General features: G+C 41.4%; 3 protein-coding genes and 2 long non-coding RNA genes across 5 annotated transcripts in view; 2 read left to right on the top strand and 3 right to left on the bottom strand.

Annotated features, from left to right (window-relative positions):
• The window catches only part of LOC309510281 (NACHT, LRR and PYD domains-containing protein 3-like), a 359,584-nt gene that overhangs the window by 228,244 nt on the left and 103,421 nt on the right, over positions 1 to 27,919 (bottom strand). The gene's annotated exons all lie outside the window — the stretch shown is intronic.
• Positions 2,146 to 5,022, top strand: LOC309510288 (uncharacterized protein; the record flags this gene model as incomplete). Its single annotated transcript, XM_082191286.1, has 12 exons — positions 2,146 to 2,243; positions 2,502 to 2,734; positions 2,815 to 2,993; positions 3,086 to 3,176; positions 3,319 to 3,463; positions 3,603 to 3,802; positions 3,945 to 4,062; positions 4,144 to 4,235; positions 4,314 to 4,425; positions 4,567 to 4,653; positions 4,731 to 4,913; positions 5,003 to 5,022. Exons 2-12 carry the CDS (start codon positions 2,513 to 2,515, stop codon positions 5,020 to 5,022), a joined length of 1,449 nt encoding a protein of 482 aa, XP_082047412.1. The 5' UTR covers positions 2,146 to 2,243; positions 2,502 to 2,512.
• On the top strand, positions 5,040 to 6,175 carry LOC309510279 (uncharacterized protein). The gene is made up of 3 exons (XM_082191283.1): positions 5,040 to 5,155; positions 5,725 to 5,914; positions 6,053 to 6,175. Exons 1-3 carry the CDS (start codon positions 5,041 to 5,043, stop codon positions 6,078 to 6,080), a joined length of 333 nt encoding a protein of 110 aa, XP_082047409.1. The 5' UTR covers position 5,040; the 3' UTR covers positions 6,081 to 6,175.
• On the bottom strand, positions 9,784 to 10,447 carry LOC309510293. The gene is made up of 3 exons (XR_014210295.1): positions 10,282 to 10,447; positions 10,093 to 10,173; positions 9,784 to 9,872 (listed from the first exon to the last, which is right to left on the bottom strand). It is a non-coding gene; the product is annotated as an uncharacterized lncRNA (long non-coding RNA).
• On the bottom strand, positions 11,239 to 11,825 carry LOC309510280. The gene is made up of 3 exons (XR_014210289.1): positions 11,739 to 11,825; positions 11,547 to 11,614; positions 11,239 to 11,275 (listed from the first exon to the last, which is right to left on the bottom strand). It is a non-coding gene; the product is annotated as an uncharacterized lncRNA (long non-coding RNA).

The raw sequence follows: 27,919 nt of genomic DNA, 5'->3' as shown, positions 1-27,919 counted from the left end.
GTGTCCACAATGGCCTGAGTCCTATTATTGAACCACTTTTTTGGTAGTTTCAATCACACATTTAGTATTTTCAATTTTGTCCCAATGGAATTACGTCTCAATTTTCACGTTCATACAATTTACCCTGATACATGTTTCAAAGTATGCTGAATTTGGCCCTAGATTGTTGGAAAGTTGATTTGGAAAAGTTCTGAAATTTATGTTACTGAAAGCATTGGCAATATATTTACCCATTTTTATGAAATCATGGGTCTGCATAGAAATGGTCCTTTGTCAATTAAATTAATATTTGTCTTTGCAGAAAAAAACATGGAGAGCCTCTCTGCTATGTCGGACTCCCCTGAAATCCAGAGGGCATCATCATCATGGGCTTTCAGGCTGCAGCAAGCCTCACAAAGATGGAAGGAGGCAAGGCCATTCCACCTTAAATGCCTCATCCAAACTCAGGATGTTGGCCAACCATTTTGTAGCCATTGCTGCAAGCCTGCAGTTGTTAGGTGAGATCTCATTAATGTTCTTTCATACTTTGTAGGTTTTTAGAGTGCATCACTAATTGATGTCTTCATGTTTCGGATAAACTGCACGTTTATGGTGGAGTCAGGGCTGTTTTAAAGAGTTGGTTCAATGACTATATTGGTTCATTTATTTCGTTCCTAGATGCAGAGAGTGTCTGCCAGACCAGTGGTTCTGTGAAACCTGCGATAGCAAGACTCACAGAAGATGGCCACTCCACGATAGGGAGTCAGTCCTTGAGGGCTTTTTTAAAGCTATTCCCCCATCTAAATATTTTGTTAGAGGGGAGGGAGGATACAGCTCACACGACCAAGGTAGGTAATTGCAAAACTCTTTTGTACTCTTATGTAGGGCTGGGCAAAAAAATCGATTTTTCGATTAATCGTTTTTTTAAATGTGGTCGATTCAAAATCGATTCTCAAACGCCAAGAATCGATTTTTTTCCATCTTTATGTATTAGTTTTCCTCCACTGTTCATAGGCTTGCAAACTCAATTTTATAGCTAATGCTGTGAGATTTTATGGTAGTTTTATCTAAATCATAAAATAACCTCAATTAGTGCTGCACGTTTAATCATATCGCAATCGCTATGACAAGCCTATACGCAATTAGGCTATATGACCAAAATGCTGCCAAAATGCTGTCGTGACTGTGACAGAAAAACTTGCGATGATATCGTGCGTGCGCACAAGACAGCACAGAATAGAATTATCTTTCGCGCTTGAACGAAGAACACACACAATTATGCCAAAATGTATTTTTGTCGAGTATCTTTATAACATAAGAGCAGTCTTATGACGAACGTGAAGAGTTGTGCCTCGTGAGAGAATGAGTCCGCGTGTGAGTTCCGCGTCTCTGTCAACAGCGGCTGGTCTTAAAGGGACAGTACACTGTAGCCACTAATTATCTCTGTCATTTAAGTTAATCAAAGAACAAAGAGAACAGAGAAAAACACTCACTGCTCTTGAATAAAGAACTTTTGTAACTTTGATTAGTCAATATATAATTTATAATTAATGCAACACAGACTGTTTGATAATTTTATTCAATTTCTGTATGGCCTAGCTGTTAGACAGGAAGGGCACATATTATATTATATGCAACGTTTTTATATGTGGGTTTATGTGAGGATTGTTAACCTGTTTGATCAAGACATGCGACTGTTCTGACTTGTCCAATTTTCAGCATCAATTTTTCATCTTGCATCAAAATCCTGTCTAGTCATTGTATGCATTTGAAATATAGAGTTGGGTTCTGTTTTAATGTACCCAAGTGTACCTAAAATAAAAAGAGTTTAATATACAGGTTTGTAGCTCTTAATTTCTTTTTATTAATTAAACACTTGAAAACTTGTTCACTTTTTTTTCTTTTCTTTTTCTTTTTTTAATAAATATAGGATTTGTATTTAATATTCATTGAGTGAGTCGAATCAAAATTAATTTAGAATCGAAATTGGAAAAATCGAATCGAGAATCGAAATCGAAAATCGAATCGAGAATCGAAATCGAATCGAATTAGAGCTTGCGAATCGAAATCGAATCGAATTGTAACATCTGAATCGATACCCAGCCCTACTCTTATGTAATAAATCTAGTAGGCTAATTTTGTGTTTATCTTTCCTTTGCTAGCTTGTATTTTGCCAACGGTGAGAGTGACTCAAAAATGTCCCTGTGAAGTCCCCAGCATAACTGTGTCACCTGGCAAAGCAGTCATTTTAATTTCCATCAATGGTAATATTTCTAAACTCTGATCTTTTTTGAATATTCAGCTGTTTCCCCCTTTTTTTGCCTTTGCTTTAAAATGAAAATAATAGTACTTTAAAAAACGACAGAATACATCTTGTCATTATGATAAACCAAAAAATATATACTTATTTGAACTATGCTGGTGTGATTCTACTCAAGATGTAGCCCAAGTGTCTTAAGGTGTGCCAGCTGATTGTTTCTAAAAACTCAGGTATTCATGGGTTTGTTTTCTTATTACCCAAGGGCGTTATGACATGCACCAGCCATTGTTTGCATGCCAAACATGCCAGCAGCAGTGGGCTCCAGAGTTCATGGACCTCATAAACAGTGGATACTGGCCAGCTTCCACCAGCTCTTCCACTTTGTATTCCCTCAACCTTTTCAGCAGTGTGAGGGAACTAAAAGTCATCGCTCCGGCACTGTCCAGACAAGCCTTGGCAAAGCTGCTGGAGCACCGTACAAAGTGTGGTGGGCGGGTAAGTATTCACCATATTATAGAATTCTTTACCATATGTAGACATCTCCAAAGTAACATTTAATATAATGCATCTTTCAGTCAGGACCAGTGTGCGGGGACACGCTGCAGCGCAGCTTCCTCGAATTTTCATATTGTGCTTTTGAGGAAGACAGCATGTCCTGCGGTGCACCTTTCACCTGCCCTGCTTGCACCCCAGACATGCTGGCAATCTCTGTGGATGGCAACAGGAAGCTATACCGGTTTCTCCGAAGCGGAAGGTGATATTTTTTTCTTCCAGTATAGATTGATCTGGATTTTTTTATATTTAATATTCAGCATAGATTAATGTTCTGTTTGGTTTCTTCCTCAGCTCCGACTCTTCGTTTTTTGAAGGAGCATTTATTGCAGAAGACACATCTGTGTCAACATTTGTTGATGTCCTGCATAAAGCTGTGAAACAGGCAGGTTTCAAATTATTTCTTAATATAATTAGTATGCTTTTACAGTCCAGATTGTATTTGCATTGGTGAAAAAACTGCCCTCAGCTTCAAATTACAAGGAGTATATACAGTATGTTTATAGTGTGTTTCATTTACATCACAGCTACCTGGACAAGGCAGATGTGGGAGCTCCTCGTGGACAGCAGCGAAGGAGACTTCTAGGAGGACCTTCAAGTTGGACGAAGAGGGCATGGAGGTTGCGGTGTGTCGGCATGGTTTCCTCCTTAAAGCGCTCAATATGTTCAGAGGTGAGATTATAATAAATTGTTTGCTGTTAAATGTAACTTTGTATTGTTGTTGTTTGTATGCAGCTTATATACCCCTGCTTGGTTGAGTTTCCCATTATGATCTCTTCAGAATGTACAATAATAATTTTTATATCCCTAGGTGAAATCTTTGCCTACCCCATGTATCTGCACAAGGAGTTGATGAGTTTAAAGCCAAGGTTTATCGCCATGGATGTAATGTGTAAATACTGGCCATATTTACACAAATCAGCAAACATCCTTCCTGATCTCCAGGGGCTAACATCAACCAGGCCTTTCCTAAGCGTCATGCACGCTACAGCACATTCCTCTAAGTGTGAGGTATGTTCAGTGTTTATTATGTTTAACTATCATCGGAAAATAAGTCCCTCTGCTGTGCGTCAGGGTCCGGTTCGCCTTGTCGTTACTTATTATCCGATATGATCGGCGGACATTACATTATCCCTTACATGCCTTCTTCTAGATTACATGGAGTGGCAAAAACCAAGAAGGAGCAGGGTCAACTGCAGGGGAGGAAGTTGAACAGGTGAACAGCTACCTCTCCCGCTGTGCCTTAACAACTAAATACATGTCGAAAGGAGGTAATTGTAGAATCTCTCTTCTAATGTAATTTTTTTTATTGCTTTATTGCATGATTTTCACTCAACATTTACTCTCAACAGCACGTGTGGATATGCTTACAATCCATGCTATGGCCTGGAACTACAAAAAATTCACAACACTGCATCGGGCATTGTCTGCAAGATATGTGAAGGTGTGTTCTCTGTAAATGGTTTCAATTTGTGGTTATTGTGTAGCTTTGTGTAACTGTATTGTTTAACTGTCGAATTAGACTTGCCAGAGGCTTCAGGAGGAGACAGCAAGTCTAGCGGAGCTTAAAGAAAGCTTGGCTTGCACTGATGAAGCAGTGTGGGTGTCTGATGTGAGGAAATGGGCAGCTGGTGGTAAGTTTGAACCAATAACATGTTTCACTTTGTGCTTCCTCATTGGCGGCGATCATAGATCATGATATTTAAGCTGTCTACTGCTTACTATACTGCATGCCACTATCTCTGTAAGCCTGTGTTTTTGTGTTGTGTTTCCAGATACAACAGGTACTTCCCTAGAGCAGTCCATTGAGGGACGTTACCTTAACGTGAGGCAGCGGAAGCAGGCTCTATACCGCCAAAATGGTAGAATTACATTGTCTATAGATAATTGCTCACTGTATTTTTGGTCATTTTTTTATACCTTCTGCTTGTCTTTACAGATAGCGGCAAGTTCCGTCACCGCCTGCGGAGAAAAATTGCTGAGAGCAAGAGACTGCTGTTGAAAGACATAGAGACATATAACAGTCATGAGCCTGCCATGGCAATTGATCTAAATGAAGTGGAGCAGTCACTATCAGGAGACAACCCATCCCCAACATGGCCGTGGGAGGTTCATGGCAGCGGTAAGCAGAGTTTCCTGAGGCATCTGATTTATTTTGTAAAGATTCAAGTCAAAATTGTTATTTATACATTTTCTTTACTTCTGTTGTAGCACAAATCGAAGACAAGTAAAAAAAATTCAACAAAGCCATGCTGAAAATGAGACTGGAGGAGGAAAGGACAATACTTGTTCAGGAGATGGCCCAGCACTGCTCATGGTTGCAGAAGTTGCAGGCAACTCTTAAAAGAAAGACTTCAGAGGAAGGCAAGTTTCATCTTTGTAACCATACCAATCAAACAAGGAAGTAATGGTGTTAAGGACACCATACTTTAACTTTACCTAACAACAGACATATCTTACTAGAAAGCAGTTGAAAAACATTACACTGACCATCTAATTTTGATGAGTTATAACAAATATTATAAAGCAAGGTGGGTATGTGCCATCCAGAAACTTGCGCTCTGCAAGCGAACAACGTCTTGTGGTGCCATCTTAAAGAGGCTCAAAATCTCTTTCTCAGACCTTTACCATGACTTCCCTGCTGGTGGAATGATCTGCCTATCTCAACCAGAGCTGCTGAGTCCGTAGCCACTATTAAGAAACATCTGAAGATGCATCTTTTTCAAAAGCACTTGATCTAGTATACTAACATTACTCTTCTCTTCAAAAAATAAACCCAAAAACTTTTCTGTACTGCGTTAGATCAAACTGAGAAAGGTCATAGCACTTGCATATTGTTGTCCTACTGTGGGTTTAACTAAAAGCGTCTGCTAAATGAATTAATGTAAATGTATGTCATGGTAATTTGGATGTTTTTCACTTTTCACTTACAGACAAGCAAAACAAGGGCCTTTCCTGTCTCTGCAGAAGACGTCTATCTGAAGTTTCGGATACGTTGAAAGAGGTGCATCTTCAATACAAGGCTGTTTTGGGTCCTCGGGGCTCTGCTATAGAGCTGGAAGAGGAAAATGAAAGTGATTTCAGCAGTCCAGACACCAGTGAAAATGAAGAGGAGGAGTGCAGGTAATTTTTTTTTTTTAATACCCTTGATTTATGTAACCTGTCAAATTGAGTAAAGATAACATTAATACTACATTTGTTTTCCAGAGTTTGAATAGGGACATGTTTAATCTTTACTCTGTTTGTGTCTGTGTCTCTCAGGGAGGAGCTACCGGGCAGGTGTCTGTAATCGATTGATTGCAGCCTGGGCAGTGTGAGGGACTTTTATGGCTGCTATTCCGCTCCTGTATCACATTGTTTTCTTTTTGTTCGCCTTTTTGCCATATGATTGATTACGCCACACTTTTATTTCATACCATATCATTTATACTGATTATTGCTTATTTCTCATTTTTCATCTCATATATTTACTGTAATAAATCACTATTTTTTGTATCTTAATCCATGTGTGGTCTCCCATTTAATTTTGCCTGGGCAAAAAGGAGCCTGGTCAGGGTTACACTGTTGTTCCACTTTTCTGGACTTGTAAGGTTTATATATGAGCTAAGTAAAATCACACCTTACTCATTCACTGACAATAGCGCTTTCTAGAAATCAAAATTTTTCCAATCTTATGCTCTGCCTCCTGACAACACACAAGCAGCTGGAGGTCCCTGAATCAAAATATGTGCCACATGCTGACATTTCATAAATTAATGGGTGTAACACTTATATACTGTACAAGGTGTTACAAGTATATCCGGTACATCAAGCTTGCCACGGCTGGTAAGGTCAGTGAAATTGGGTTTATCTCAAAACACACCTCTTTTTATCATAATAATCAATCAAAATATGGATGTTTTAATGGTTTGTGTATGATTTCAGAACTTTTGTTGACCAACATGTCAAAAATATGCTCTCTGAACGGTTTTTGTTGAAGATATCTTGTGCATCAAAATTCCCACAGCACCTAAGATAAGCATAATTAGGTTTATTTCACCACAGCACACCTCTTTATATCATAATCAATCAAAAATATGGACGTTTTAATGGTTTATGTATGATTTCAGAACTTTTGTTGACCAATTGTCAAAAAAATTAATATATTTTTAAAACATACATCAAATGTACACTCACCTAAAGGATTATTAGGAACACCTGATCAATTTCTCATTAATGCAATTATCTAATCAACCAATCACATGGCAGTTGCTTCAATGCATTTAGGGGTGTGGTCCTGGTCAAGACAATCTTCTGAACTCCAAACTGAATGTCAGAATGGGAAAGAAAGGTGATTTAAGCAATTTTGAGCGTGGCATGGTTGTTGGTGTCAGACGGACCGGTCTGAGTATTTCACAATCTGCTCAGTTACTGGGATTTTCACGCACAACCATTTCTAGGGTTTACAAAGAATGGTGTGAAAAGGGAAAAATAACCACTCGTTACAACCGAGGTATGCAGCAAAGCATTTGTGAAGCAACCTTGAGGCGGATGGGCTACAACAGCAGAAGACCCCACCGGGTACCACTCATCTCCACTACAAGAAAAAGAGGCTACAATTTGCACGAGCTCGCCAAAATTGGACAGTTGAAGACTGGAAAAATGTTGCCTGGTCTGATGAGTCTCGATTTCTGTTGAGACATTCAGATAGTAGAGTCAGAATTTGGCGTAAACAGAATGAGAACATGGATCCATCATGCCTTGTTACCACTGTGCAGGCTGGTGGTGGTGGTGTAATGGTGTGGGGGATGTTTTCTTGGCACACTTTAGCCCCCTTAGTGCCAATTGGGTATCGTTTAAATGCCACGGCCTACCTGAGCATTGTTTCTGACCATGTCCATCCCTTTATGACCACCATGTACCCATCCTCTGATGGCTACTTCCAGCAGGATAATGCACCATGTCACAAAGCTTGAATAATTTCAGATTGGTTTCTTGAACATGACAATGAGTTCACTGTACTAAAATGGCTCCCACAGTCACCAGATCTCAACCCAATAGAGCATCTTTGGGATGTGGTGGAACGGGAGCTTCGTGCCCTGAATGTGCATCCCACAAATGTTCATCAACTGCAAGATGCTATCTTATCAATATGGGCCAACATTTCTAAAGAATGCTTTCAGCACCTTGTTGAATCAATGCCACATAGAATTAAGGCAGTTCTGAAGGTGAAAGGGGGTCAAACACAGTATTAGTATGGTGTTTCTAATAATCCTTCCTTTAGGTGAGTGTATATGCAAATACAGAGCAGCACTAGAGGCATTAAATAATAATAATACATTTAATTTGTTTGATTGGGGAGACAAAGAAAATGTGCAGTGTTGGGGGTCCTTCAGGAGCATGGTAAATACTGCCATAGAGAGTACTGTTGCAGTAGTCCAGTCTGGAGGTGATGAGGGCATGGATGAGATTGATGCATTGGAGAATTAGTTCATCAATATAGAATATGGGGCTATGTATGCAGTATGATGCACCGAAGTAAGCAGGAGGATAGAACATGTCTTAATTCATATGAACTGACATGCACAGGCTTTTAGCATATGGGTTACAGTTTACATAGCCCCATATTGTAGATTGTGGAACCAACTTTACAGGTGGTACATTTTGGCCTATTTACCACTGAAGGACAGCTGATTCAACTACCAAAACCATATATTTTTCTAAAAGCCTATAGCTTGTGACAATGACTAACCCTAACCCTAACCCTAACCAGTTCTGTCAATGGTTGGAGAATTATTTAGTGAACTGGTTTGTCCCGAAAATTACTGTCCACATGCTGTCTGAGGATCCGAGTCTGAGCCCTTGACTTGCCAAAGCAGGTTAGCTATGAAACTGGATATATTTAGCAAAACATATACATCTGAATTTATTTTGCCAAAATTGCACATATCTTTATGTTTTATGGTCGTGATTATTGTTCATGACATACTCATGATATTGTACTGTATCTCTGCATATGATATGCCTGGTGTGTGTGTGTGGCAATAAAATTACATATGATATTTAACCAGATAGAAGGAAGCATCTGAGAAAATTTTACTGCCCCTGGACCCCAGGTTACCTCAGTAGAGCCCACCGAAGGTGTAAAAAATGGCACATTTAAAAGGGCTTGAATCCTTAAAACACTGTCAGATCTTTCTGAAATGTGTTATGCTTATTACTTAAGATATGGTTTACAATTATATCGGTTATTGGTCCATCTCATGTGCAATTATGTTATATGAACCACATCATTCAATGACAAACGATTAAAAGTGTAATTATACAAAATATATAAAAAATGTGTACTTCTGACCCCTGTTGCTAGGCAACACCCTGTACAGCTTGGCTAAAGAACAATAAACAGGCTGCATGAAACTACAGAACTTTATAATATCACCCAATTACGCACTGAGTCATTGTTAGAAGGAAATTATTTTTATTGTTACTTATGCTATGGATTATCAATACATGAACATTCAATCAGAGGAAGAGTGTCCACTCCACACACATTGGGGGCACACCCGGAGTAGTGGGAATAATCTTTTTGACTGTAAACATCAACAAACATCAAATAAACTCCGATCACAAACTGCACATCTACCTTTAACAATAAAACACTGTTAACATACTAAATTTAAAAACTATTCCATATTTATTAATGTAATGCATACTAATTTCATTTACAGACATTGCTTCTTTTAATTAATTTGTACTTTGTTGAATGTTGTCTATTTGAAAGTGACAAAAGTATCTCAAAATGATTGTCTTCTCTATGCATATATGTATGAAAGTGACAAAAATATCTCAATATTTTGCAAAAATTGAATTTAATATACATTTAATGGAAACTACAGGGATGCAAGAAGATGATAGGTGGACAGGTGTGTGGGGTTGTGTTTAGGCTTAACAGGCTGTTTGATTGGACAGCCGTGTGCTAAAAGCGGCATGAGGTAAAAGCGGCACCACCACCACCACCATTGTCCACTGGAGCATTCTTATCGTCTTGGGTCTTCTTTTTGGGTCCTTCTACAGTCTCACCACCACAATATAACAGGAGAGCCTAAAAATCAAATTGGAAAAACATAAGATTTATGGCCAAAATGCCAGTCATTATTGGGAAATAAGTCCCTTCAGAATGAAGCAAGACCTGTTCGCCTTGTAGGGAGTTATTTTCAATATAATGACTGGCGTTCTACACATGATCCCTTACTTATTAAATTACTACAGTCATTCACAGACATATTGTGTGGCTGTGAAATGAAAGTGAAAGATGTACTTACCAAGGATCAACGACCAAACAGTGGAGAGGTACTTCTACAGAGAAGTGGGACACGAGAAAGACCGGCTTCTTCAGCTTGCTTCTGGTTGGGGGGAGACAAATATGTAATGCTCAGCTGACATTTTCCAGTGGGTGTACAGAAGTTGGTAAAGTAAAAAATTGAGGATGTCCAAAACAGTACAACACTTACTTATCTACCTTACCAAGGACCACTGATGGAACTGAAACCAAATAATGGAGTGGGACCACATCAGCCTATCAGGAGCAGTGACTGGTAAAACATCAGTAAAGGGACAGATGTAAGGTCATTTAAAACACCAAGAATATAAAGTTTCAGCTAAATCAATCACACACACAACCCCCCAAAACAATCACAAATTATCAAATATTGTAAATAATCACACTACATCACCTTCTATTGTATGAATGTTGGAAACTGCCAGGGAAACGTGTTTGTGATGACCATTATGGATATTGCACATTCATTTTAAATAATTAACACTGTCATCAGTGAGGTAATTTTTTTTTTTTTTTTTTTACAATAAATTGCATCTGACTTACAGCATGTCAGTTACTCAGCATAGAGAGAATGAAGAGTCCTGCTTCCATTTGTGCACACATTTTGCTCGGTTGAATAATTTACTAACCTCTTGATAAACCACATATCAAAAGAAGAACCTGTTTCTGTATGTTAGGCATTCTTGAATTATCCAGTTCTGAAATGGCAGAAAATGTTGAACATCTACCATCTTCAACTCAGGGCTTGTAAACAACACTTTATTTTGAATAGAAATATAACAAAATTACTATAAAAAAAGTTATTGAATATGGAATGTACAATAAAAATACATAAAACTACATATATTACAAAATGAACAAAATTAAAAAACTTAAACAAATGACTCCTTGGGCTCCCAAGTAGGAGTCCACTGTTTCCCACTGAAAACAGAAGGGAAAGAATGACGTTACATGTGATATTTCAATTATTAGATTGGGAATGTTAACTTCAAACACATTTGCACATTCTTCAAAACAGGTCTAGGTAAAAGCGTTTGACTTCAAAACATGTGTAAGAGTGAGAGTGAAATAGAGAGTCAGAGCAATCTTATTTCTGTATTTGTCATATAGTAGATCACATACCATGCTTCACAAGGCTCCCAGTCAATAAGTAATTCTGTTTGGCCCTATGACAGGAACAACAATACATGCTTACAATTCTTTTGCATCAGGCTTTGGTAACAGCCACCATGTTTCCTGTTTCATGTTTTACCATGATATTTTAAGTATTTTAGTCAAGAGACTGTAGTATATACTTTATACAATATTTACATTATTTGACTATTTGACATCTTTACTTCTGTGATTGACGGGTATTTTAACTTAACATCTTGACTTTATTTTGATGTAAATAGAACAAATAAAGAGTAGTATGGTGTTCAGTTATGCATGTCTTACCTTTCTCACTCTTTCTTTCAGAGCACTCCTAATTGGATAAATACCCAGGCCTGTGTGGTAGGAGCAATCTGAAGGCATCAAAACTCAGATTAGGAACACAACAACATCATTAACATATCCAGGTCAAGCATTCACATCAAAATGATCAAATATCAAGTCTGAATGCAAATGTATTAAGTCATTTAAACTTACTTTTTTGTTTTCTTTTGCTTTTATCCATTTCTGCCTCTGTGGGATAGAAAAATACATATATCCACTAAAAAAAGGCAAACAATTCAGAAACGGTCTTGCTCATCATAGAATTTATTACAAATAACAATATCATTAAAAAAACCTGACAAATGCAAAACATGCCTGACTTCCGCTTTCTCTTCCCTGTTGACCCTGTGGTTTTGAAGAAATCAGATGTCAAACTAAGTATGGAGTGCATGGCAAACAATTAAGGACTATCTAGGTATGTCTTTTTATACATGTTCATTAAAACAGGCACACATTCGCTCACACACACACACACACACACACACACACACACACACACACACTGTATTATTGTGTAAATGGCAGTTAAAAATCAGATAAATGTTTACCCTTATCACAATGTCATCACTAACAAAGTTCAAAACTCAGAAGAATGACTGGTTAAGAAATTAAGAAAGCATATAGCATCCCTTGCATAGTGTGATTTTAAATCATAGTGTGATATTAATTCAGAATGTTTCTATCGGTATTTATGCCTATATCATACATAAATAACTTTCTCTTTTTTCTTTCTTTTTTTCCTCAGACAATATGGTTTCTAATCAAAAGAAATGCCCCAACTGCCCCCAGGTCATGCCCTGTGCCACTAAGGTTTGTAAGGCCTGTGGGGCAGAGCAGCCCAAGAAGGCTCGTTTGATGAAGAGGCTGCAGGCCCTTGATATGAAGAAGGGGGAGTGGCTTGCCAATCTTAAAAAAAAACCACAATGAGGCAGCCATGCGGGACGAAGCCATCATTTTGGTGTGTACAATTAACACTACCTTTTTTAATAGGGTCGCCACATTTACCAGTCCTGATTGAGTGACATTTTTGACAGAAGATCATAATATATTTTTCAAATTGTTTTATTTTTATTTTTGAAAAGAGCGATTTAAGCCAGACTTCTGAAATATAGGGTTTACCGACCTCTAAACATTTTAAACACAAAATGCAACTTTAAGGTTCTCTTTCACACAGTTAAAGCTTAGTGCAGGCGTGTTAAACTCAAATACACGGTGGTCCAAAATTAAAAACTGGGTCCAAGTTGCGGGCCAGGTAAATCTTTATTGAAAAAGGTGCACAGTTCTAATAAGCTATATACATTAAAATAGAAAGATAAATATGGTTTGTATACTGTGTGATTTTGATTGTATCAGAAGTATTAAATATTAAGTATTAAATATTGAACAGTAATGAAATTGCACAGAATATCAGTGTTATCAAAAGTATTAAATGTTAAATATTGCACAGTAGGTGGGTAGAAGAAAGGTATAAGGGTTCGGGGGGTGAGTGTGGAGTCAGTGCCTGTGTGAGTTCAAATTGGTTATGGCTTTTGGGAACAGGCCAGCAGATTTAACCATTAAGGTCACTGACTGTTAACTTGAAAGGCATTAATGAACTAAGTAACCTTTGCCAAAAAAATCACTCTCCAGAACATTCTCATTCACGGTTCCATGCTGGTGGAATGATCTCCCCACCGTCATCCGGAATGCAGAATCCCTGAAAACATTCAAACGATAACCGAAAATTCATTTATTTCGTGAGCACTTAACCTTAAAAAAAAACATACAGTATGAATAGGTTCACCAAAGTAAAGAACAAAGCTATATTGTGTATTTTACTAAATCCTGGATCCTAGATGTCCCACCTTCCTCCTCGTAGAACTAATCCTGTTATGTATTTGCAATGAATTGAAATGCATTGATTTTCAGTGTAAACCTATTCATTTGGGGTGGTAAACATGAAAGATGGGTGAAAAAAATCATATACAGGGCTGAACATTAATGTTTGCCCTTGGCTACCAAATTCATACAAGTGGCAACCAGATTTTGACTTTTAACCACTTTTAAAATTTAACGTTGAGTCCTTGATCTGTTAATAATTCTAACATCAAATTCAAGCCAGAGATAATTTTTCATACACAGTAAATTTGACAAAATAGAAACTTCACTTTTGAGGATGACTCAGTAATTTTGCTTTTGCTGGTCATAAGTGCATTTGAATTATGTCAATATGATCAGAGGAACTTAGTATAATATGACATGTAATAATGTGCAGTTTTTTGTCAATGTTTGGTCTTTGAACAAATTTCAAGTCTTGCCTCAAACTGAATTTACACTCAGGTTTTTTGATAACATAAATTTTTTATCCTTTACAAATAAATGTCTTTGCAGCTTGAGAAGCTACATGCAATGGGCTACAAGCCACTCCTCCTCCTTCAGAAGGAAGGCAATGGGAAGAAACCTAAAATAACTTCCCTCACCCCAAGATGTGAGCTGGACCCGCTGGCTACACAACACCTCAGCAAAATGTCAGCATTTTATGAGTTGGTTTGTGCAGGTGAGATGTACAGTATATTTTTTTCAGTCGCCATACAGTGTACAGTTGATTGTCAATCCTTCCCTATTTTTTCAGCACTTATCAAATATTTATATTTTATAAAACAAATGACAACCTTATTACATTTCAACGTTGTGGAATGTTGGTTACATGGCAAGACAATCGTGGCAAACAAGACACTGTCCACTGAAGGTAGAACTACTTTTTGTTGTGGAGAAACTAAGTCGAAAAATAAATAAATAAACAATACTCTGATGTTTTAAGGTTATAATTCCAGCCATGTTCAATACATAGCCCTGTTAATATAGGTTACCAAGTGTAGGCTAGTCTGAAAATTTGGTAAAACATAGTTGGGTTTTCTTTAGATGGCAGTTCGGTGTATGTTGCACCAAGTTTCCCTGTTTTCCCCATTGTTTTGCCTTTAGCTCATGTAAACTTGCATCCAGTGTGAAAAATAGCCTATAGCCCATTTTTTGCCTGTGTTTCAGAAATATGTAAATGCATACAAGATAAGAAATATAGTCTTAAAATGATTTTGTGTGGGAATGTCAAATAATATGCCTGTTTGAATTTTTATAATACATTATATTTCAGCCTCATTCCTACTTTTTTTTCTAATCAAATTTGAACAGGTTGGAAGGCGAGTGAGGACACTGTCCTCACCCCCTGTGACGAGCAGGGCACCTCAGGAGAGGCGGGGCCAGAAATCCTCGTGGAGGAGGCGGGGCCGGAAGGCCTCGTGGAGGAGGAGGGTCCGGAAGGCCTCGTGGAGGAGGCGGGGCTGGAAGGCCTCGTGGAGGAGGCGGGTCCGGAAGGCCTCGTGGAGGAGGCGGGTCCGGAAGGCCTCGTGGAGGAGGCGGGGCCGGAAGGCCTCGTGGAGGAGGAGGGTCCGGAAGGCCTCGTGGAGGAGGCGGGGCCGGAAGGCCTCGTGGAGGAGGAGGGTCCGGAAGGCCTCGTGGAGGAGGCGGGTCCGGAAGGCCTCGTGGAGGAGGCGGGGCCGGAAGGCCTCGTGGAGGAGACGGGGCTGGAAGGCCCCGCTGTGGTGACGGCAGGCCTTTTGGAGAAGGTGGGGCTGGAAAGCCCTGCTGTGGAGGCAGAAGGCCTTGTGGAGAAGGCAGGTGAAATACATCTACCTAAAAAAGGTAACTCTTACAGCTAACTACAAAGCTCTTAAAGCAACATTCCACTGTGTTTTAGTTAATTCGCTCACTTGCTGTCTACCAGAGAGTTAGATTAGGCAGGGACATATAATTTTTTTGTATTTGCATGCAACATCCCAGTTCGACATATCCCCCTATTAGCCTAATTCAATTGAAGTCGGAGGGGCCGACTAGCATGTAAGCTAAAGGCTAGTTGTCTCCAACTGAAATCATTAGCTTAGATTGGCCCAAGTACTCCTGTGATTTGGCCAAGCTAAGCTAATGAAGTCAGTTGTTACAATGGAGTTTATTGCACACATAACAGGGCTTGAATTTCGGCGCGGGATTGCGGGTATTGCGCATAATTTTAATAATTCCCGCAGGTCTCCCACTTATAATGCGGGAAATTCCCGCAAACATTGATGCACTTTAGCCTGTAGGTTGTATTAGTAAATGAATCCACACAGATTATAAAATCAAATCAGTAATTTTAAAACTGTCTGCGAGACGCAATTTCACAAACAGCGCGAGTGATTCAGCGGTGCTGTGTCTTCTATCAGCTCGTTAAGCGCTGCAAGCGGAGATAATACACTCTTCACGTTTCGGGAATCGGGCCAGCATTGCATCATGAGTAACTAAAGTTTACCTTTTGCACGTCTTTTTAAGTCTTACCAGTTTATGCATTCACGCGATTTTAAACTATTCGGTACGTGCGCGCTGTCCGAGATGCTTTTCTCTGCGCACACACACATAGAGTAAAGCCGCCTCACACACAGCTCGTGGGTAACAAAAGTTATTTTTCGTGGATTATATCACTTTAACAGTCAAAAACATGCAAAAATTATGTCATTTTCGGTCTTGGTGAGTATCCTGTAAACACAGTCTGTTATGTCTTAAATAAGCATAAATCGCACGTGACCGTATAATGAACACAGGATCCGTGCACTAGCTCTTAAAGGGACAGCAGCCGTATGTGTCTGTCATTCATTTGGTTGTCAAAACAACAAAACATAGCTTTCATTTTAAGGAATCAGGATTAATAGCCTTTGTATTTAATTTAGTCAGGACTAAAATACTACCCAGTGTTATTTTACATTTGATTACTTTATTCAGTCTCTGTAGTATTTCTGAATACTAGTGTTAGACCGAAGCAAAAACTTTTCTCTTTATTTCTATTTATTGGTATCTTTATTCTATTGTATTTATTTGTGCTACTTTTTTCAATTTAATTCAAAGATTGAAATCAAGCTTCCTTGTGTTGTGTTAATTCTTAAGAACAAAATTACCCCATTGTAAAAATGCAATGAGTGAGCATACATTTAGGCGAGATAAATGTAATAAAAAAAAAGTCTAAACTCCCCCCTCAAATAAAAAATCCCCCCCATAAGAATCACCTAATGGGGGATTTCCCCCCCATTTTCCAAAATGAAATTCAGGCCATGCATAAGAAAGAGTATGGTATGTACTGTATCCAACAACTTTTTCAGCAATTTTGCTGGGCAACTTCTCAACCGATTGATTTAGTTCTGATTGGGTGTTCATGATCATTTTTGTGGTAGGACATAGGTTACACATGAGGGTGTGTGTGTGTGTGTGTGTGTGTGTGTGTGTGTGTGTGTGTGTGTGTGTGTGTGTGTGTTGCCCAGATGAGAGACAGAACATCGTCCTATTGATAAAGGAAAAATGTGACAATTTCATGTCTAATGCATGTCAAATGTTAATATCACATTATTAAAATACACGAAAAGTGAAAAGGAAGAGTTGAGAAAAAGTTTGTGAACTAGTAGGCTACACTAACATGTGGCATGCTAAGACATGCAGTTAGCACTTTATAGGGTTTTAAATCAGACAAATGGAAACACCAAAGCAATGTCACAAAAAAGTTAAAATAGGGCATAAGGCAGTCATGACAATACCCCAGCAACATAACGTTACATACTTGACTACACTTTTGCATGTATATTTATAGGCTACTTGTTCATGAGGTAATAATTTTAGCCTACCTTAATCAACGACTCCAGAGAAGTAATTGGCGCGAGCTCCGTCATCCGGATATTGTGAAAAAATAAATAAATAATTAAACAAATTAAAAATTATTTTTATTATTTCAACAGAGCATCAGAAGAAACTCCCTGGAACGTTTAAAATATATATTTCGGAGCTTAACTTACTGTAAAAAAAATAATAATAATAATAAAAAAAAAAAAAATTTAATTACAGAATTCAATATCAAGTCCTTGACACATAACTTTTACACATTTTCACATTTCGTAACAATATAGTTTAAATAAAAAGAACCAAAAAATAAAGGGCATCACAAACGTATGTTAAATTCATTTAGCAGAGATAGGCCTACAGATCTTTGGACTTTTCAATAAAAAAAAAAAACTTTTTACAAAAACCCGCTCGGCCCGTGTTCTGGCTTACTGTAATATTTCAAGACCGAAATAATATTATTAAAATAAAGAAATTAATGAATACAATGATGACATCTAAATAAATGTTGATAGATGTAGCGTTATAGTTTTTAAAATCCTATCAATAAACAGCAAAGCAATCCAGCTTCGAAATAATAACCGAAAAAGACCGAAATAATAATACATAATAAATATATAAACCGTGATAAGATCTCGTGAATAAATGTTGATTAAACAGCTTCTGTGCTCCAGCCCGATTGGCAGAAAGAATCGTGCTGTTGTACGAAAGATGCATCCAATTGAAATGCATTAGTTTAAAAAACGTGCTGAAATTACGAAAATAACGGCAGAAAGAATCGTGCTGTTCCAATTGAAAATAACGGCAGAAAGAATCGTGCTGGATGCACGCAGAGCCATATAGAGAGAGAGTTGCGACAACTCCATTGACTACAATGGAGCGCTTTTTTTACAGCAATGGCGGCTCGTAGAGCCTTTCAATAGTTCCCGGAAGTAACAGCAGCGCGGTAGAACAGACCGTTTGTGATGCAGTTTTAAAAGATAAGACGTTTAAAGAATAAGATTGTATATTTTCATATTATCTGAATCAAATAAACTTGTGTTTTAAAGCATGCTAGTTGATTCCGAAGCACTTCCTGGAATTATCTGAGGTCTACGCGAATCACGTGACAACTAAGAATTTTGAACTTCCGTTGTCGCAACTCTCTCTCTATATGGCTCTGGATGCACGAAAGATTCATCCAATTGAAATGCATTAGTTTAAAAAACGTGCTGGAGTTACGAAAATAACGAAATAAACGTGTCCCTGCCACGAATAAATAGATTAAATTACGTGACCACTTCACGAACTGCCGTGAGACTGGGTTGGCATGTGCTGGAGAATAAAAAGACCAAAAAAAGGTTAGCGGCACATATCACAATTCATGTTGCCTAAATTCAGTTTAACTGTTCAGCTGTACAAATTACACATTTCTTTTCTTTTTTCTGTAAACTTAAAGGCATCAAAGTCATTATATAAAAGTACACGAGACGAACAGGTATTTATCTTTAGACTTCTGAAAAGTTGTTTATATTTGTTAAATTCAATTATTTTTGTTTGGTTAGCAACTTTAAATATTAAGTACACTTGATATATAAAGTTAAAGTATAATGACCTGGCCTGTTAAACTGATTAAGTCTTACAAACCTTTTTCTGGTAACTTACACTTATCTCTATTGTTTCAGGGGAATGAAGCCGATGAAATTACATTCGTTCATTACAGTTCATGGCTCGACTAGTCGAGACTGTTCTCTTTCATCATCTCGTTTCGAGATCCACCTATGGGAAGGGCATCCGTACCTGACCTCTGCAGAAGCATCCAATTGCACCAAGTCTGGCTAGACAGACAGAAGCGCGCAGCCAATGCCAGGTAAGGCCACACCCCCTTACCTAAGGCATATAGCTGTCAGGCGCGCTGCTATTCCTCAGTTGACATTCGCTTCTCGCGATCTCTGCACTGACACAGTTCGGTTGGATTAACGTTACGCTGCTCACTTTCGAGTCTTCAGGAGGACATATCGCCAGATCAGCCTCCGCCAGACCAGACGTGAGTGACAGTCGTTTCTTCAGCCTATCCGCTGTGTTTTTTGCATCCGGAGCCGCCCGCGCTCTCGCTGTCCTTCACCTGCTCCTCCTTACATGGCTGCCCGCCACGGATTTTTCCGAGTTCTTCACCGCTAGCCCACCCATGGCTATGTGACCGTCTAAACAGCCGCTTCTCCGGGGAACAGCCTATCACGACGAGCCTGCCCGGCCGCGTGTGGTGTTCTAATAATCGCCGCTAAGGACCCTCTCGTTCTGCGCTGTTTGCTTGAGCTTAAAGGGATACTTTACCGTTTTTTCATATTAAACTATGTTATTCCCTTAACTAAGACGAGTTGATACATACCTCTCTCGTCTCAGTGCGTGCACTAAATCCCTCTGTCTTGCGGCGAAACTTTGTTAGCCCAGTTCATTTAATAAGGGCCAAGCAGAGAAGCTACCAAACACCTCCACGTTTTCCCTATTTAAATACAGTTACTCGCGAAGTGTAACTTGACCTAGGACGGTGACACAAAACAAAACGTTGCGCTTTTCTAAGCGTGTAAAATGGATAACTATTTTGTATGGCGGAATACCATAGCAAGTGCTTGTAAGCACTTCGACTTGGCGCAGTAATATCTTCACTCGTGAAAAATCCTCTCACCGGCCCCCGCTCCCTCTAGTGAAGATATTACTGCGCCAAGTCGAAGTGCTTACAAGCACTTGCTATGGTATTCCGCCATACAAAATAGTTATCCATTTTACACGCTTAGAAAAGCGCAACGTTTTGTTTTGTGTCACCGTCCTAGGTCGAGATACACTTCGCGAGTAACTGTATTTAAATAGGGAAAACGTGGAGGTGTTTGGTAGCTTCTCTGCTTGGCCCATATTAAATGAACTGGGCTAACAAAGTTTCGCCGCAAGACAGAGGGATTTAGTGCACGCACTGAGACGAGAGAGGTATGTATCAACTCGTCTTAGTTAAGGGAATAACATAGTTTAATATGAAAAAACGGTAAAGTATCCCTTTAACACGCTCAAGAAGCTTTGGAGAACCCGGAGAATTGCGGTCATTGTAATTACATGTAGCTTTTTACTAAGCCGGCTTTTAGTTGCACGACCCAGCGCGCCGTGCTCGGCCTTTCTGACTCGGATGGGGGACACGGTGATGATGACGCACTACCGGGGGACTCCCGGAGCGCCACCTCTCTAAATATTTGAGCTGACATCAGCCCAATCCGCATTCCCTGAAGAGGACATCTTCGCGGGAAAACCTCACTCTCGTTGACGAACTGGCCGGTTCCGGCGACGGGGATGACGCGGTCCTTTTAGCGTTCCCTAGGCTAGCGCTCACGCGGCTTTGCCTCTGTCCATCCTCCTGGAAGTTTGTGAGCGAGCGGCCGTTCGTCTCAACATTGTGTGGCCAGCTCCACAGAGCGCCACCGACCAGGAGAGGACTATTTATGACGGGTAAGCGCTGAGACCACCGCCCAGTCTGAGGAAACAACTCTTAAAACTGGAGCGTCCCGCTAGACTGTTAACACGGTCTCACGGGCCTTGATGTGTTACGATTACGTGTTGAGGCTTTCAATTTATGCCTTCCTAGGAAGGCGGCCCCGAATGCAAGCGGCCTGCCTGTTGTTCGACCGTTGGGAGTATCGAGCCCGCGTTCACGGGCCACGAGGACGTTTAGTGGACGTTGTGTGTGTGTACCCCCCCCCCCAAGCGGGGCTGTCGTGAGGAAAAGTACGTAGCAGTGTTACCACACTGCACGCACTTGGTTCCCCTCACCCAGTTATTAAAGGCTTCGGCCCCAGTGTTTCCCAACACAAAACACACACATTACTAAACAACACATTTAACAAACGAATCAAATGAATTCGTGCAGATTTATATATCTGCCAACATAGAGAGCAAATCTCTCTGATCCCATGCATGTCGCCCTGAGTCCGTCCACAAGAGGGCTCCATTGCCTCACAAATCAACTAGCTGGGCTCACACAGCTCAGTTGCGGCTGCCCAGCCATGTGTTTTTAGTGGACGTTGTGTGTGGAAGGCTTCGGCCCCTGTGTTCCCCAACACAAAACACACACATAACTAAATAACACTTTAAAACAAACGAATTAAATAAATCCGTTACAGAGAGAGTATCTCTCTCCGGGGATATTATTTTTCTGCCTGCAGTGTGTTTTTAGTGGACGTTGTGTGTGGAAGGCTTCGGCCCCTGTGTTCCCCAACACAAAACACACACATAACTAAATAACATTTTAAAACATACAAATTAAATAAATCCGTTACAGAGAGAATTTCTCTCTCCGCGGATATTATTTTTCTGCCTGCACTTAAGACTGCCCAGTTCATGTGTTCAGGAGATATGTGTGTTTTCCGCCCACTTTCAGGCCTTGTGAGGGAAAGTTTAGCACAGTGGACACCACACTATGTTCCCCTCACTCTGTCAATAAAGGCTCCGGCCCCAGTGTTTGCCCAACACAAAACACACAAAGTTACGAATCAAATGAATTCGTTTTGGAGAGAAGACCTCTCTCCGCAGAGAAAACTTCTCACTGCAGAGGGAGGAAATCCCTCCGAACCCCTGCATGTCGCCTCTAGTGTGCCCACTAGATGGCGCCTTTGCATCACGAATGAACCAGCTGGGCCCATACACCCCTGCTCCGGCCCGAGCGGGGCCGCTCTCGAGTCACGAAGCGGCTTGGCAAGCCATTTCAGCGCCCGAGTGGGTTTTGCGTACCGTAACCTAGGGTTACAGGCTGCAGTTTGCAATAAAACCTCCACTTTTCAACGGCGTTCTCTCTTCTCACACAGAAGAAAATGCCTCACACATTCTGAAAGAAGAAATTTCCTCCCTCCTAAACAAGGGAGCGATTCAGATGGTGCCACCCAATCTTATAAACCATGGTTTTTATTCCTGGTATTTTTATGTTTCCAAAAGGCGTGGTGCCCCCCGCCCTATATGGACCTTCGAATGTTGAACAAACATTTGAGGAAATACAATTTCAGAATGTGACGCAAGGCTCTCTAGTGCCATAAAGCAGAACGACTGGTTCACATCAGTCGATCTGAAAGATGCTTTCTTTCACATAAGTATCTACCCTCCACACAGGAAATATCTTCGTCTCGCCTACCAAGGCATTTGTTACGAATTCACAGTTCTTCCGTTCGGGCGAAATTTGAGTCCCCGAACTTTCTGTCTGTGTGCGGAGGCGGGCGTGGCGCCCCTGAGACTATCAGGGCTGAGAATTCTGAATTACATATACGATTGGTTCATCATAGCCAAATCGAAGGAGAAGGTGTCGCTGGACACCGGCCGGGTGCTCGCGTACATCACATCCCTCGTGTTCAAGGTGAATGCGAGCAAAAACAATCTGACTCCCAGTCAGAATGTCTTTTTCCTGGGCTTGGAATTGAACTCAGTCTCCTTGCGAGCGCGTCTCTCTCAAGAGCGCGTTCGCTCTCTGATGAACTGTCTGTCTCAGTTCAGAGAAGGGGCGAGAGTACAATATCGCACATGCCTCAGGCTGCAGGGTCTCATGGCTTCATCTATCCAAGTTGTGCCGTTGGGTCTCCTGAGAATGATAGCGTTCACGAAATGGGTTTTGTCACTACATTTCAGCCCGATTCGCGATCTCTGCCGCTTGGTAACAGTGACGCGCGCCTGCTCGGCGGCCCTGCGCCATTGGGAGAGCGAGAACTTTACGCTCGGGGAACCCCCTTGGGACGGTTACGATGCGGAAAGTTGTGACGACAGATGCGTCCTTAACAGGCTGGGGAACCACCCAGGAAGGCAGAATGGTGAACGGTCTGTGGCTGAGCAGACTACGTTCAGCGCACATTAACTATTTAGAGCTTTTACCATTTGGAAAGCTCTGAATCATTTTCTGCCTCGCCTGCAGGGACATCCCGTTCTAGTACGGTGCGATAATACCACGGCAGTGGCTTATATCAACCGTCAGGGCGGCATGCGCTCGTCGAAACTCCACGCTCTAGCTTACAGGCTGTTGGTGTGGAGCAGACGGGTTTTTTTGTCATTACGCGTGACTCATGTTCGAGCATTCTGAACAGAGGCGCGGATCTGCTATCGAGGGGAAACCCAATCTAAGGGGATTGGCGTCTTCACCCGCAGATAGTGGAGATGTTATGGATGAGATTTAGACAGGCAGCCGTAGATCTTTTCGCCTCGCGCGAAAACCACCATTGTCCTATGTTCTTCTCGACTAAAGGACGTGGACACGCCCCTCAGGGCAGACGCACTGGCCCACCCATGGCCCAAAGTGCTGCTGTATGCTTTTCCTCCCCTGTGCCTGATATTTTCACACTGGCCAGGGTGAGAGAGCACGGCCTGTCTCTCATTCTGATAGCACCCAGGTGGCTCAAAGCCCCGTGGCTGGCAGAGATAATCCCTCTGTTGTACGCCGAGCCATGGCGCCTCCCCCATCGCACGGACATACTGTCCCAAGCCAACGGGGAGATTTACCTCCCTCACCCGGACAGGGTGACTCTCTGGGCCTGGCCTTTGAGAGGACGAACCTAAATGCACTGGGGCTCCCGCCGCGTGTAATCGCCACCACTCAGAATGCCAGGGCCGTTTCCACACGATCCCTATATGGCTGGAAGTGGCAAGTGTTCGAAGGGTGGTGTGATGGGCGTGGTCTCACATCTTATCAGTGCTCGGTGCCTGATATTTTGTGTTTCCTGCAAGACCTCATGGAAAGAGGCAGGTCCTTTTCCACCATTAAGGTCTACCTGGCTGCGTTTTCAGCCTGTCATGTGGGTTTTGAGGGCTCCACCGTCAGGCAGCACCCTCTAACCCGCAGTTTTATGAAGGGTGCACGCCGCTCTTTGCCGGTCATCAGGAGATCTGTTCCAGGGTAGGACCTCTCCATGGTGCTGGAAGCGCGGTCTCTTTATCCTTTTGAGCCTCTGGGAAGTATTTCCCTTAAGCTGCTGTCCCTCAAGACAGCTTTGCTCTCGGCCTTGGCATCTGCTAAACGGGTCAGTGAGCTACATGCACTCTTGGTTCAACCCTCGTGCGCCAAATTCTCCTTAAGTGGAGATAAGGTTTCCCTTAAGCCTAACCCGGCCTTCATGCCGAAATGCTTCCCTGTGTTCACTTCGGAGGTTTTGGAGCTATCTGCTTTTCACCCTCCACCCTTTGCCTCCTCGGAGGATCAGGGGCTGAATGCTCTGTGTCCCGGTCGCGCTCTGCAAGCATGTATGACCAGGACCAGTGCTTTCCGCAAGAGCGACCAGCTCTTTGTTTCAAGGGCTCCCCCGCACAAGGGGAGTCCCATTTCAAAGCAATGCCTCTCACATTGGCTTGTGAACGCTATACTATGGCTTATGAAGCAAAGGGAGTGCAGCCCCCAGGGGGCATCAGAGCTCATTCTACAAGGGGCTTAGCCGCCTCTTGGGCTTTGTTCAGGGGAGTGCCACTGCAAGACATCTGCTCCGCGGCCAGCTGGGCCTCTCCTCATACCTTTGAGCGTTACTACCGGATGGATGTCACCAGAACCTCGGTGGCACATTCGGTCCTAGGGGTAGGGTCCTCTTAGCCCTTTCCCACAGCCCCGTTGGGTTAACCAACGAAGAGTGAATGGGCCGGCTGGCCATGTTCATTCCTGTCACCAAGCATTCGCATTCCTTCTTGGGTTTAGCTATGTGCATTGGTGGTGCGGGGGTCATTATCATGTATGGGTCTCATGCATGTTTCATGCCCTGCTTGTCCACAGCAGTTTAGCGTGGCGTCACCCTTGCAGGGTCATGTTTGTGGGACGTGTCAGGCACCGCCTCTCTGAGGTGACCGTCCTTCTCTGGCCTTCAGAACCTCACTGTGAGTGTATTGGGCAATCGGGGAGCTGTCCATGTCTCTCCCATAGGTGGATCTCGAAACGAGATGATGAAAGAGAACAATAGGTTACTGTCGTAACCCCGGTTCTCTGAAACATCGAGTGGAGAGATCCACCAGCTTCGCCCCGCTTGCCGCACGAGAAGCGACTATACTTACTGAGGAATAGCAGCGCGCCTGACAGCTATATGCCTTAGGTAAGGGGGTGTGGCCTTACCTGGCATTGGCTGCGCGCTTCTGTCTGTCTAGCCAGACTTGGTGCAATTGGATGCTTCTGCAGAGGTCAGGTACGGATGCCCTTCCCATAGGTGGATCTCTCCACTCGATGTTTCAGAGAACCGGGGTTACGACAGTAACCTATTGTTTTCCAAGATGGCTCCTGCCTGTAATGTACTGTCTTTATAAAGTATCTTCTTATTAAACTGTCTGTACACTTACAAAGTTCACAATGTTTTGGTTTACATGTAGGGATCCTCATTATGCTACCGTGTTAGTGTGAGGCTATTTTGAGCCTTCTTAGTGGTATTAACTAGTGATTTACTTTTACTTATTCTATGCCCCATATACTAGCGTTATAAGCTAATCTGTTTTTAGAGATAAAACTCTTTACATTCGATTATCATGAAAACGCATCCCAGAGAACGTTCGACTCGGTAACCATGTGTTAATTACCCCAGGTTCATTTTTCACCGGAATAGGTCAAACAAGTCCGGTTAAACCGGTTTACACAAAACAGTACATTCAGTTAAACGAAAGCTAAACATTATTTATTGTTGTTGAATGCATTTACTTTAACATATAATGGTTCAAGTTATAATGGTTTTCTTTGAATCAGTTTGATTAAGGTCAACAGCACTATCCATGCTATTTTGTAATGGCTCAAAGTTCACTACTGAATTAATTTATAGCATGCCACTTAAACAGAAACTTAAACAATTGTTCCCAACGTGTTTTGGAGAAAAACATTTATTTCATAATGTGATTTTCCCCCCACTTTCAATTATTTTACTTCAATGAAAGGTTAGATTTGTGCACATTTTTTAAATAAAATATCAAAAGGATTAAAAATGCAGATTTATTTTTTACAGCCATATTTGCTCATATTTACCAAGGGGGCAAACACTTTTTCACACCACTGTATATATATGTATACAGTGAGGAAAATAAGTATTTGAACACCCTGCTATTTTGCAAGTTCTCCCACTTAGAAATCATGGAGGGGTCTGAAATTGTCATCGTAGGTGCATGTCCACTGTGAGAGACATGAAAATCCAGAAATCACAATGTATGATTTTTTAACTATTTATTTGTGTGATACAGCTGCAAATAAGTATTTGAACACCTGAGAAAATCTATGTTAATATTTGGTACAGTAGCCTTTGTTTGCAATTACAGAGGTCAAACGTTTCCTGTAGTTTTTCACCAGGTTTGCACACACTGCAGGAGGGATTTTGGCCCACTCCTCCACACAGATCTTCTCTAGATCAGTCAGGTTTCTGGGCTGTCGCTGAGAAACACGGAGTTTGAGCTCCCTCCAAAGATTCTCTATTGGGTTTAGGTCTGGAGACTGGCTAGGCCACGCCAGAACCTTGATATGCTTCTTACAGAGCCACTCCTTGGTTGTCCTGGCTGTGTGCTTCGGGTCATTGTCATGTTGGAAGACCCAGCCTCGACCCATCTTCAATGCTCTAACTGAGGGAAGGAGGTTGTTCCCCAAAATCTCGCAATACATGGCCCCGGTCATCCTCTCCTTAATACAGTGCCGTCGCTCTGTCCCATGTGCAGAAAAACACCCCCAAAGCATGATGCTACCACCCCCATGCTTCACAGTAGGGATGGTGTTCTTGGGATGGTACTCATCATTCTTCTTCCTCCAAACACGGTTCGTGGAATTATGACCAAAAAGTTCTATTTTGGTCTCATCCGACTACATGACTTTCTCCCATGACTCCTCTGGATCATCCAAATGGTCATTGGCAAACTTAAGACGGGCCTTGACATGTGCTGGTTTAAGCAGGGGAACCTTCCGTGCCATGCATGATTTCAAACCATGACGTCTTAGTGTATTACCAACAGTAACCTTGGAAACGGTGGTCCCAGCTCTTTTCAGGTCATTGACCAGCTCCTCCCATGTAGTTCTGGGCTGATTTCTCACCTTTCTTAGGATCATTGAGACCCCACGAGGTGAGATCTTGCATGGAGCCCCAGTCCGAGGGAGATTTTCTAATGATTGCTCCAACAGTGGACCTTTTTTCAACAAGCTGCTTGGCAATTTCCCCGTAGCCCTTTCCAGCCTTGTGGAGGTGTACAATTTTGTCTCTAGTGTCTTTGGACAGCTCTTTGGTCTTGGCCATGTTAGTAGTTGGATTCTTACTGATTGTATGGGGTGGACAGGTGTTTTTATGCAGCTAACGACCTCAAACAGGTGCATCTAATTTAGGATAATAAATGGCGTGGAGGTGGACATTTTAAAGGCAGACTAACAGGTATTTGAGGGTCAGAATTCTAGCTGATAGACAGGTGTTCAAATACTTATTTGCAGCTGTATCACACAAATAAATAGTTAAAAAATCATATATTGTGATTTCTGGATTATTATTTTTTTTTGATTATGTCTCTCACAGTGGACATGCACCTACGATGACAATTTCAGACCCCTCCATGATTTCCAAGTGGGAGAACTTGCAAAATAGCAGGGTGTTCAAATACTTATTTTCCTCACTGTATATATATATATATGCGCTTGACTTGGGTCTCTTATTTCATTTGCATATTAACAAGCTGAAATCTAAATGCACAGA

The sequence above is a fragment of the Leuciscus leuciscus genome, assembly GCF_965113295.1.
Source record: "Leuciscus leuciscus genome assembly, contig: SUPER_11_unloc_8, whole genome shotgun sequence".
Lineage (NCBI taxonomy): Eukaryota > Metazoa > Chordata > Actinopteri > Cypriniformes > Leuciscidae > Leuciscus > Leuciscus leuciscus.
Note: the sequence above shows the minus strand (reverse complement) of the source record. Positions and strands in the feature narration are given on the sequence as shown.